General features: G+C 37.0%; 1 protein-coding gene across 1 annotated transcript; it reads left to right on the top strand.

The window, feature by feature from the left end:
* The first annotated feature begins 5,917 nt into the window (after positions 1-5,917).
* On the top strand, positions 5,918-10,908 carry LOC144975211 (uncharacterized). Its single transcript, XM_078919061.1, has 2 exons — positions 5,918-6,067; positions 7,962-10,908. Exon 2 carries the CDS (start codon positions 9,994-9,996, stop codon positions 10,363-10,365), a length of 372 nt encoding a protein of 123 aa, XP_078775187.1. The 5' UTR covers positions 5,918-6,067; positions 7,962-9,993; the 3' UTR covers positions 10,366-10,908.
* Positions 10,909-11,980: the final 1,072 nt, after the last annotated feature.

Raw genomic sequence — 11,980 nt, 5'->3', positions numbered from 1 at the left:
GTGGGCGCCAGTGGGGAGTGAACCTGGGACTATGTAAAAAGGATATCAGTGGGAAATAAACCTGGGACTAAAGGGAGATGAATACCATTGAAAGTTGAAGCCGGATATGGGAGTTGAGTACCAGAGGAGAATGAACCTGACACTTTAGGAGGTGGGCGCCAGTGGGGAGTGAACCTGGGACTATGTAAACAGGATATCAGTGGGAAATAAACCTGGGACTAAAGGGAGGTGGATACCATTGGGAGTTGAAGCCGGATTTGGGAGTTGGGTACCAGAGGAGAGAGAAACCTGACACTATAGGAGGTGGGCGTCAGTGGGAAATAAACCTGGGACTAAAGGGAGATGAATACCATTGAAAGTTGAAGCCGGATATGAGAGCTTGGTACCAGAGGAGAATGAACCTGACACTATAAGGGGTGGGCGCCAATGGGGAGTGAACCTGGGACTATGTAAACAGGATATCAGTGGGAAATAAACCTGGGACTAAAGGGACATGGATACCATTGAAAGTTGAAATCGGATATGAAAGTTTGGTACCAGAGGAGAATGAACCTGACACAATAGGAGGTGGGCGCCAGTGGAGAGTGACCCTGGGACTCAGGAAATTGCACACCAGTGGTGAGTTAACATGGGAATATGTATAAAGGATATCAGTAGGAAATAAATCTGGGACTAAAGGGAGATGGATACCATTGGGAGTTGAAGCCGGATTTATTTCCCACTGATATCCTTTTTTAGATATTCACAGGTTAACTCCCCACTGGTGTGCAATTCCCTGACTCCCAGGTTCATTCCCCACTGGCGCCCACCTTTTATAGTGTCAGGTTCATTCTCCTCTGGTACCCAACTCCTTAGTTCGGCTCGGATACCCACAGTTATCCATCTCCCACAGTCCCAGGTTAACTCCAAATTGGTGTGCACTTCCCTGAGTCCCAGGTTCACTCCACACTGGCGCCCACCTCCTATAGTGTCAGGTTCATTCTCCTCTGGTACTCAACTCCCATATCAATCTTCAACTTTCAATGGTGTCCATCTCCCTTTAGTCCCAGGTTTATTTCCTATAGTGTCAGGTTTCTCTCTCCTCTGGTACCCAACTCCCAAATCCGGCTTCAAGTCCCAATGGTATCCTTTTCCCTTTAGTCCCAGATTTATTTCCTACTGATATCCTTTTTACATTGTCCCAGGTTCACTCCCCACTGGCGCCCACCTCCTATAGTGTCAGGTTCATTCTCCTCTGGTACCAAACTCTCATATCCGGCTTCAACTTTCAATGGTATCCATTTCCCTTTAGTCCCAGGTTTATTTCCCACTGATATCCTTTTTACAGAGACCCACGTTAACTCCCCACTGGTGTGAAATTCCCTGAGTCCCAGGTTCACTCCCCACTGGCGCCCACCTTCTATAGTGTCAGGTTCATTCTCCTCTGGTACTCAACTCCCATATCCGGCTTCAACTTTCAATGGTATCCATCTCCCTTTAGTCCCAGGTTTATTTCCCACTGATATCCTTTTTACACAGTCCCAGGTTAACTCCCCACTGGTGTGCAATTCCCTGACTCCCAGGATCACCCCCCACTGTTGACAAACTCCCATAACTTTGCCGGATATTGTCGGGTTTCGGCGGTTTTCGGCGGGTTTCGTAATAAAGCACTAATTCTTTTTTACGAAACCCGCCGAAACCGGCCGATAACCTTCGTCTCAGGTTCACTCCCGACTGGTGTACACTTTCCTGAGTATCGGGTTCACTCCCCACAGTTGTCTACTTCCCATAACTTTGCTGGATATTGTCGGGTTTCGCCGGGTTTCGGCGGGTTTCGGCGGGTTTCGTAAAAAAGCACTGGTTCTTTTTTACGAAACCCAGTCCCAGGTTTACTCCCCAATGGTGTACACTTCCCTGAGTTCTAGGTTCACTCCCCACAGCCACCTACTTCCCATAACTTTGTCGGGATTCGTCGGGTTTCGTCGGGTTTCGGCGGGTTTCGCAGGGTTTCGGCGGGTTTCGTAAAAAAGACACACCCCTTGATTTGTTACTTTTCCAGTTATGGGCAGGTATCGACGTGTACATATATGCAGGTCTGACATCCGAATGCCATTATAGACCTTGTTTAATATTTTTGTTATGGGCAAAATTTTGTGTCATTTAGAAAAAAAAAAAACCATTACAACACTGAGCCAATAGTGTATTGGATTATCAGACTTGCAAATAAGTGCACGTCGGCAGGTATCTAGAGACCTAAAGGTTGTTCCGAACTCGGAACATATTATTGCAAGGACAAGGCGAGAGTGAATAATACGACTAGGATAGACTTTTGCTTGATACACACGTTCTTGATTGTAGCTTTTACACAACACGACAATTTAAAAATAATATCCACCTATTATTATGTTTCCTCAAACAGTATCAGAATCAGTCACTGCTTGCACATGAAGCAGACATGAGCGAAGGAAACGTCAATTTTGTAAGTGAGAATATCGGCGAGTGGAGTTGTCTCCTAACACAATGCGAAGTGAATCGTAGACTAAGATGAAAAATATCCACAAAGCATTCTAGAATTATGCGAGAGAAACATCCAAAGTTAAAGACCGGAAAGCTACTATAATGTGTTAACATTGAACTAAATATTTAGCTTCTCTTAAAGCAATCGATGCAGATTACAAACTCAAACACTGAAAATGAAACCGTACCTTTGAATTATTTGATCTCCGATTCATTGCTGCTGATTAGGAACGTTAGAAGCTGGACAACGTAGCGCCCAAAATAGATCTCCCGTCTTTGCTGTTTAAATTATAGATAATACACTTTAAGTTAAAACAAACATGTGTATATAAAATTTTAATGACGTTAAATTCAACAATTATTCTGAAAATCAGGTTACAGATAGTTCTTGTTTTGTTCACACAAACGAATTAATTTTTGAATAATTAACTTTCTTCTTCTTCTTCTAGGTTCCATGCCTGGTCCAGGCTTCGGATACTGCATGAATTATCTCTCTCCATTCCTCCCTGTCTCTTGCTTTTTTAAACAGCTCTTGGATTGTTAGGTTGGTGAAGCCCTTCAGTTGGTCTATGAGTGTTTTTCTTTGTCTCCCCCGGGCGCGTTTACCAGGTATTTTTCCACAACTTGCCAGGTATTCATTCTTATCTTTCCTTACTATGTGTCCGAAAAAGGATAGTTGTCGATCCACTATTAAGGGCATTGGTTTCCTTTGTTGGTATGTTTGTTTTAGCACGTCTTCGTTCGTTTTGTGTGCAGTATACGATATTCTCTGCATCCTTCTCAAGCACCACATTTCAAAAGCTTCAATGTTCTTTTGTGTTTCTGCATTTGTAGTCCAGCTTTCGCATCCGTATAACAAGATTGGCCACACGTAGCACTTCAAGACTCGGAATCTAATCCCGAACGACATCTGTTTGTTTTTCAAAATGTTTCCCAGGTCCATGAAGGCCTGTTTGGCTTGAGTTATTCTTGCTCGTATGTCCCGGTTACATCTTCCATCTGTTGTCACTATTGAACCTAGGTATTTAAAACTTTCTACGTTGGTAAGTTGCTCGCCGTGAATCGTTATATTGCAGATGTTGTTGTTTTCGGGTTTTTCTGTATTACCATGCAATCCGTTTTGGTGATATTCACTTAATTAACTTTACCCTGGTCTAAAAATAGATTGACATTTATTTTTGATAAATTTTACCATTTGTTAAATAAAATATCAATATCTAGACATTATTTGATGCACGATCGAGTATTTATGAGTATGTGTTTATTTTGCCACCCGACAGCCACATTTTAATGGATATTTTTTTCAATAATTTGCTATGGAAGGTGAGCGCTCAAAGGCAGGAGCACGTGCCGCCAGACTATTGTTTTGAATGCGTGAATTGTGCACACGTCACATGGTGTTTTCCAATTTTAAATAGTTAGCGATCATTTGATAGGTAGTTCTAAGTCTAAGTCCAAACTGATTTGCTGAAACACTCTTATCTGTCCCCGTGGTTTTCTTTTTTTTTTTTTTTTTTTTTTTGCCATTTCAAACGCCAAAATTTGCCCAAAAAAATGGAAACAGTTGCCATCAAAATAGCAAAATTTGCCAAAAATGTACCGCTAGTTTTACAAAAATCAAACAATAAAACATGTATGGTAAAAAATTAACAGAAATAGGGCATTTTGTAGAATATTGATGTCACAATATGTCAACATGAATTTATTTACATTTTGAATGGTTTGAAATAATATTATTATAATAATAATAGCCATAGTAAGAAAGTAAGTAAAAAAAAAGACATGTTTATCCGTTATTTAGTGACAATTTTGGATGCAAGCATTGAAAGTCGCCGTCTTTTCACAATTTTTTTATAGCTTTGGTTTTTTTTAAACAAAAAATCGTCAATCTAGCCTAAAAACGGCGAAAATAAAAATTTGCGGCTTTTTGCGGTCAATGGTGAAATTTGTGCGGCCGCGAAAAACTGCGGGGACAGTTTAATATTAATTAAATATTAATAGGAATTGACTTTACTTAAGCTTATATAATTTTGATCTTATACAAACACCATATAATATCATTGCATTTTATTCCATTAATATTAATATATATATATATATATATATATATATATATATATATATATATATATATATATATATATATGTATGTATATAATATATATATATATATATATTATATATACATACATATATATATATATATATATATATATATATATATATATATATATAATATATATATTTCAAATATTCAATTTTTGTCAGTGATCTTAACTTATTTACACGAATTTATAATACTCAATATGCAGATCATTTTACATATTTTATTACTTTCACATTATACATACTTTTACCACCTTGTTATTTGCTTACTTATTATCATGTATTATCATGTCTGTTCAACACGTCTGAACAAAATATTTCCTATGGATGAATAAAGTATTATTGTTATTATTATTATTATTATTATTATTATTATTATTATTATTATTATTATTATTATTATTATTATTATTATTATTATTATTATTATTATTATTATTATTATTATTATATTATTATTAATTATTATTATTATTATTATTATTATTATTATTATTATTATTATTATTATTATTATTATTGTTATTATTATTATTATTATTATTATTAGTAGTAGTAGTAGTAGTAGTAGTAGTAGTAGTAGTAGTAGTAGTAGTAGTAGTAGTAGTAGTAGTAGTAGTAGTAGTAGTAGTAGTAGTAGTAGTAGTATTGTTATTATTATTATTATCATCATCATCATCATCATCATCATCATCATCCCCATTATTATTATTATTATTTATTATTATTATTATTATTATTATTATTATTATTATTATTATTATTATTATTATTATTATTATTATTATTATTGTTATTATTATTATTATTATTATTATTATTATTATTATTTTGTTATCATTATCATTATTATTATCTTTATTATTGTTATCATCATCATCATCAGAGAGAGAGAGAGAGAGAGAGAGAGAGAGAGAGAGAGAGAGAGAGAGAGAGAGAGAGATTTTAGTTCTTGTCTTGAACTAGTTACCTATCCTAAAAACACAATACAGACATCTAAACTACATCCGAAATCTTACAATTTTCCCCCATTACGTTCCTTGCATACTACTCGAAGGTGCAAACATTAAAGTCCCCGGGGCCATTTTATTGGAATATTCAACCTCAAATAAAATCCGTACATTTTGACTGAGTTGATATAATAGAGGAACAATAAATCCAAGATGTGTTTGTTGCTGTACTGTAAGTACTTAAGACGTCCAGACGGTAGATTCCACGTCATCTTGTTACACTTAATTGTAACAAGATGACGTGGAATCTACCGGATGGACGTCGCATGCCTTTGAGTTAAGTGGGAGCATAATATTATTTTGACTGTTGATGGCCTGGAGTATTTCTTGATAACAAACGGGATGTTATAAGATAGCTTACGACGCATTTTATATTGTAAGATGATTTGTATTTAGATTGCTTGTATGAATGTGCTGGTCATCTCTCGGATTTATTATGTAAACATGTAATTATTGTAAGTTGCCAGTTAAATAGATAAGCAAAATATTAATTGATATGAATAGTATTCTATCCATAATGATAATGTACTTAGCATTGTTATTTTAATTATATTTTTTTCCATTATGTTGTAATGAATTATTTATCTTGTTGTTGTTGTTGTTGTTGTTGTTATTATTATTATAATAAAGATACTCTATACTTTAGGATATAAAAGTTAAGTGTTATAATATTACACAATATATTATTTAATATTTCAGATTAGTGAATTTTATCCCCAGGAACAGCTATTATGATTAGTTACGAATTTTGATGTATTTCACAAACTTAATCTCATTGCGTTCCTTTTGGTCCTACAGTAAATCACCATTTGGGCTCAGTTCACATAATTTTGATCGATAAAGCAATATCATATTAAATTCAAACTAATAAGTATTAAACGCCTTTGCACTTTAGTTTATTTGTTTTCTCCCCATCAATACGTTTCAACAGTAATGACGTCACTTCCCTCGTAATGACGCCTAGTAACTTAGTAACTGGTTCTAAATTATGAGAACAATCGCGGACGCCCTTATGAAATACTTCTCCGACGAGCATAAAAGTGTATCCAGAGGAGAGAAACATAATAAATCTGATCATGTTTGACTTTTATACATTCTGATCACATGACATGTGAAAAAGTTCTAGCGAGCATGAAGAATAAAAAGTACCGATTTTTTTTGTTTAGAACCAAGCTTCTGGTTGCTGGGCGGACATGACATCTGACTATTAAATCCTATTGATCACACATTTGTCCAAATTTGTTCCCACCGGATAAGTCATGTTTTCTTCCCGAGAAAAGCAGATATCCGTTGGGGATGCCTGAAACCTGGGATTGTGAAAATGCAAAACGAAAAAAATGAGCTTTTATACAGCGCAATATGCACGGGCCGTGCTGAAAGAGCTTTACAACGGGTCCCTGGCCAACAGCAACATTTCACATGTAGGACATGACGTCCGTTAGGCGATATCATTATTTTTTCGGACAAAGACAACGCTGTTAATGGCCAGGTACTCATTTTACACCTGAGTACGGTGAGAGAATGTGAGTAAAGAGTCTTTTTCAAGGACTCAACTATGCTCCGAGCGAGGCTCGAGTCCAGGACCTTCTAATCCGAAAGCGAGTGTCACACCACAAGACCACATAGCCGCACAAAAATAGATGATAAAGAACAGGCTTAGTACAGTTCGGAAACTGAAGCCTTTCCATTTTCACATTTTGGTTGTTTTCTTCCAGAATGTAGTCTGTCGTTGTCGACTCTGTTGATTATCAACAAGATAGTTGCCTCAAACTGCCATACATGTACTTAAGCTTGTGTATAGCGCAATGTAGTGATATATTTCAATCGCCTCAACTTTCCCAGGATTGTAGATAAATCAATACATAATCTCAATACATACTATCTCACGCATGACCAGGTGTTAATCGTTATCGCCCTAGGCACAATTTAAAAAAAGGCCATGTGTTATAGTTATAGCTATGGGCTTGAGACTGCATTGACACTAGTCTATGGGGAAACTTTCTGACTCCTATCTCTCTACTCCTACTTGCCACCCTCCTACATAGTCGTATCACGATGTGCTCAACTGCAAACACGTCACATTTAGAACGGGACATGATGCCTGTTGGGCGATATTGCAATTTTTTTCCCGACAAAGACAACGCTGTTAACGGCCACGTACTCATTTTACACCTGAGTACGGTGAGTGAATGTGAGTAAAGGGCCTTTTCCAAGTAATGACTCAAATATGCGATGAGCGAGGCTCGAACCCAGGACCTTCCGATCCGAAAGCGAGTGCCACACCCTCACATTTAGAGTAAAACGTAAGTACTTATTAAATAGTGATCAATTGTTGTTGGTTATTTTCAGAATATGGCTGCAGCTAACCGAGTTGGACATGAAAAGGATTTTGTAGCGTATGAAAAATACCGCCCTGGCTACAGTGTAAACAGCGTCAAGCTGGTTTTGGAAGAAATTTTGTTACCAAAGGAAGCAAGTTCAGTGCCGACTTTAAAATATGAAATCCTCGAACTTGGATCTGGATCAGGAAAATTGACAGAATTGATTGCTCCAAAAATCCCTCCTGGATATAGATACAGTGCACTCTGGATACGTCGACGTTGCCTAAGTCGATTTTTACCCAAGTCGATTTTTTTTCTTGGTCCCTCCCCCTTCTTCCTATATAACATTAGTAAAAAAAAAAACAAAACTCCACATAAGTCGATGTCGCTTAAGTCGATGTTCTTAGTACTCATGACTACAAAAAAATCACAAATAAACAAGTATTTCCATTGGTTAAAAAAGCTACCAGTAAAGATTTTAAGTGGTTAAGAATATCCGCGAACGATTGGCGCACATCGATGTGATGTAGGTGCTTTGCCTGACATCCGTGTTCAATGTACATGAGCAGTATTGAATAACTTTAATTTCTCCATCTCAAATTTTACATTGTCGCAACTTCAAGTTCAAGATTTTTTTTTGGTTCTAATCCCAGGCCATCCTATGTAATGGCCCTCTTAATTAGTATTAATTTTATCAAGAAGAATTCAAGTCAAGTCTACAACTACAATGGCAAACCTATCGCGGAAAAGGAAGATTCGATGCATTTGGAAAGTTTAGCATGCGACAGAAAATCATCGCATAGGAAATTGGCATACCAGCTGTCTCGACGATTTACAAGAAGCATGACCTTGACCTAGAGGCTCCTACCCTTCCGCTTTTCGCGGAATAATTTCACTTAATTGGTATACATTCCACATTCAAGGCAAAAATTCCGCTTTTCACCTTTCCCATCAAGGAAAATTAAAAAAAAATCTCTAGCGAAAAAAAAGTGAGCTATGGCTTATTTCGTCATCTCCTATGGTCAATCAACACACATTGTATGTCTGATTAGTCTCTTCAAAGTGTGTGCTGCTGATGTCGGATAATATTTCATGTTTGGGAGGGGGGTTGGCCGAAGTATTATTATTATTATTATTATTATTGTGACTCCGATTCATGAGGTCAATGACCTTGGTAATATTAGATGTTGGCTTCAATCGGTAATAATATTATTTGAGTACGGTCAGCTTCTTTCCCTATTTAATTTTAGCCCTGTGTCCGTGTGTGTGTGTGTGTGTGTGTGTGTGTGTGTGTGCCGGCACGCGCGTTTGCTTGATTAGGTGTGTGTATGTGGGAGGGGTGGGGGAGAAGGGTCCTGACAAGGTTAAATCCATCCATTCAATGCTTTGCTCTCAGACGACCAGGACCTGTGTGTTCTCTATTATTATTTGACCCCATTCTTAGTCTTTACACAATCTGTACATTTTTACACATTTTTTATTTTTAATCATTTGAGTACTTTTGGATTGTCTATTACATTTTCTGTTGCAAAGCATGTCATAGTCAATAACAATAAGTTGATTCCGCTTTTTTAAATTTCAAATTCCGATTTTTATGTATTCTGATTCCTCTATGGGGCTATTGGGGTAGGAGCCTCTGATGACCACAACAGAGACCGCGCGATATGAAGGGACATACTTATTCTAGATTGGGTTGCTTTGTTCAAATGCGTTTTTGCTCATTTGGTTACACTCCGGTTAAGTTGATTTTCGGATAAGTCGATTTTTTTCTCGGTTCCCCTGGGCATCGTCTTATTCGGAGTCCACTGTATCTGGCAACGGATTTGTCAAAAGATTTTCTTGACATTCTTAAATCTAAACAATTGCCGATATCGACGGCGACTGGGGTAGTTGCTTCGTGTATACCTTTACCAGATAACTCGGTTCAGACCGTACTCTGCGGTACGTATCTGCACTGGTTTTGTGATGATGAGAGTCTGACAGAGATTCATCGGGTTCTCGTTCCTGGTGGCAAACTGATATCTCTTACGTACACGGAGAAGTTTGATCACGAATCTTGGATGGAGGAAATATACAAGCAGCGAGTGGAAACATGTGCGACGATCAAAGAAGATGCATTGTTGGGTACAGTTTACTGGATGGACTGGGAGAAAGTGGTTGATGAAAGCCATTGCTTTACTGCCGTCAGGAAGGAACGCAATCCCGGGAAAGGAATTTCACCTGGTCTTGCCTCACTCATGGATTATCTTCGAACTCTTTCGGACTATGAATGGCTTCCAGAGGAGATGCGTCAGTCATCATTGGATCGTCTAAAACGAGATATCACTAGTTACCCAGATGTCAACCCTGATACACTGATAATTCCTTTTATTGATTATTTCTGTGTCTTTATGCCAAATGATAAAAGATTGAATGGAAAGACTTGTCATTAATTGTGCCCCACTGTTTCAAAACAATATTACTCCAAAGTTATATTGATTGTGAACATTTAATTTATCTAACCATGAAACATGGGTTAACATTATCTATTGTATAAGCATTAAGCGGAATTAACTACAGTTTTATTAATCGCATAAACCCAAAATTTCATTTTTTTAAATCATTTAAAATTGAAATTTACTATTTGACATCCACTTTTAATATACTTTTATCTCCTACATATTACCCGTTTGTTTATGTCAAGGGAGATAATTATCTCTAAAGATCAATACTTTATGCCTAACTCACGGACGTTGGGTTAGAGTGTATTTTATGTCAGTCCTTGTCTAGACTTGTGAGTGTGTCTGGATGTATGTGTGTGTGTGTGTGTGTGTGTGTGTGTGTGTGTGTGTGTGTGTGTGTGCAAAGATGGAGGTGACCGGTTGTTTGGTATAATTAGTCCAACTTATTGAAATGTAATCTTGTTGTGTTTAAATTTAAATGCTTCTAAGTATGTAATCAGATATTGAAGTATAGTTTTGTAATAAATGTTTAATTGTAAAAAATCCTTTTGTTATTCCTTCTGTTAAACCAAACGGCATGTTCGTTCTATCTATTTCTCATATTCTCCTTTTTGGGCTTTTACGGAAGTTGTTCCGTCGAGCCGACTCACTTTTAAATATTTTTTACAGTTAGTCAAGTTGAAAAAGTATGAAGAAATTTGAGAAAAGTTGCTGGATACCTTTCCCATACATCTGGCCATAACTTCATGAAAAATCATCCGATTTACTTCAAATTAAAATTAAAATGCTCTGGGAGCATATTCTTTCAGTAATTGAGAAAAAGGGAAATCCAAAATGTTCCTACTGATTATGTCATGCACTGACACATATACTCAACTTTGTAAGCATTTTAGTGTATCCTTCATGGACTGATCCTTTGCTTGTGCTAGGATGTGAATTTTAGGTAATGGCATGGCAAAATAAAGTGCAACCTCTTTATAACGCCATCGTCAAGTCCCGGAAAATAAATGTCGTTACAGAGGTGTTGTCAAAATTTAGGGCGTGGGAGTGGGAGAGGGGCTTGAAATTTCATTTTCCTTAGGTAGCTTATCCGGCTTGGTTTGGAAATGGTAATGTAACCTCGTTGGTCAATTTTTACATTTCGTTTTTTGTTTTGTTTTTTTTTTTTTTTTGGTTTATTTTTATTTTTTTTTTATTAGGCCAACTTATCTATGCGGCTATGTGACACTCGCTTTCGGATTGGAAGGTCCTTGGTTCAAGCCTCGCTCGGCGCATACTTGAGTCCTTGGAGAAGGCTCTTTACTCGTATACTCTCAACGTACTCATTTGTAAAATGAGTACTTGGCCGTTAACAGCGTTGTCTCTGTCCGAAAAAAATGTATTATCGCCTAACAGGCGTCATGTCCGTCCTAAATGTTAAATGTTGCTGTTAGCCAGTGACCCCTTGTAAAGCGAGTTTATTGGATATTGCCCTGTATAAAAGCTCAATTATGAGGAGGTGGTTGGGCGTTATGGGGAAAACTTTTATAATGTGATCGGAGTACAATAGGATTACCTTAAATACGGGGGAAAATATTAAGATGCGTTTGTATTTTATTGTAATTGT

The sequence above is a fragment of the Berghia stephanieae genome, chromosome 6 (assembly GCF_034508935.2).
Source record: "Berghia stephanieae isolate SIO BIC M18660-M18661 chromosome 6, UCSD_Bste_1.3, whole genome shotgun sequence".
Taxonomy (NCBI): Eukaryota; Metazoa; Mollusca; class Gastropoda; order Nudibranchia; family Aeolidiidae; genus Berghia; species Berghia stephanieae.
Note: the sequence above shows the minus strand (reverse complement) of the source record. Positions and strands in the feature narration are given on the sequence as shown.

Bases quoted from the DNA above. Each gene is read 5' to 3' on its own strand.
- LOC144975211 (XM_078919061.1), top strand. From the start codon at position 9,994: ATGGAGGAAATATACAAGCAGCGAGTGGAAACATGTGCGACGATCAAA.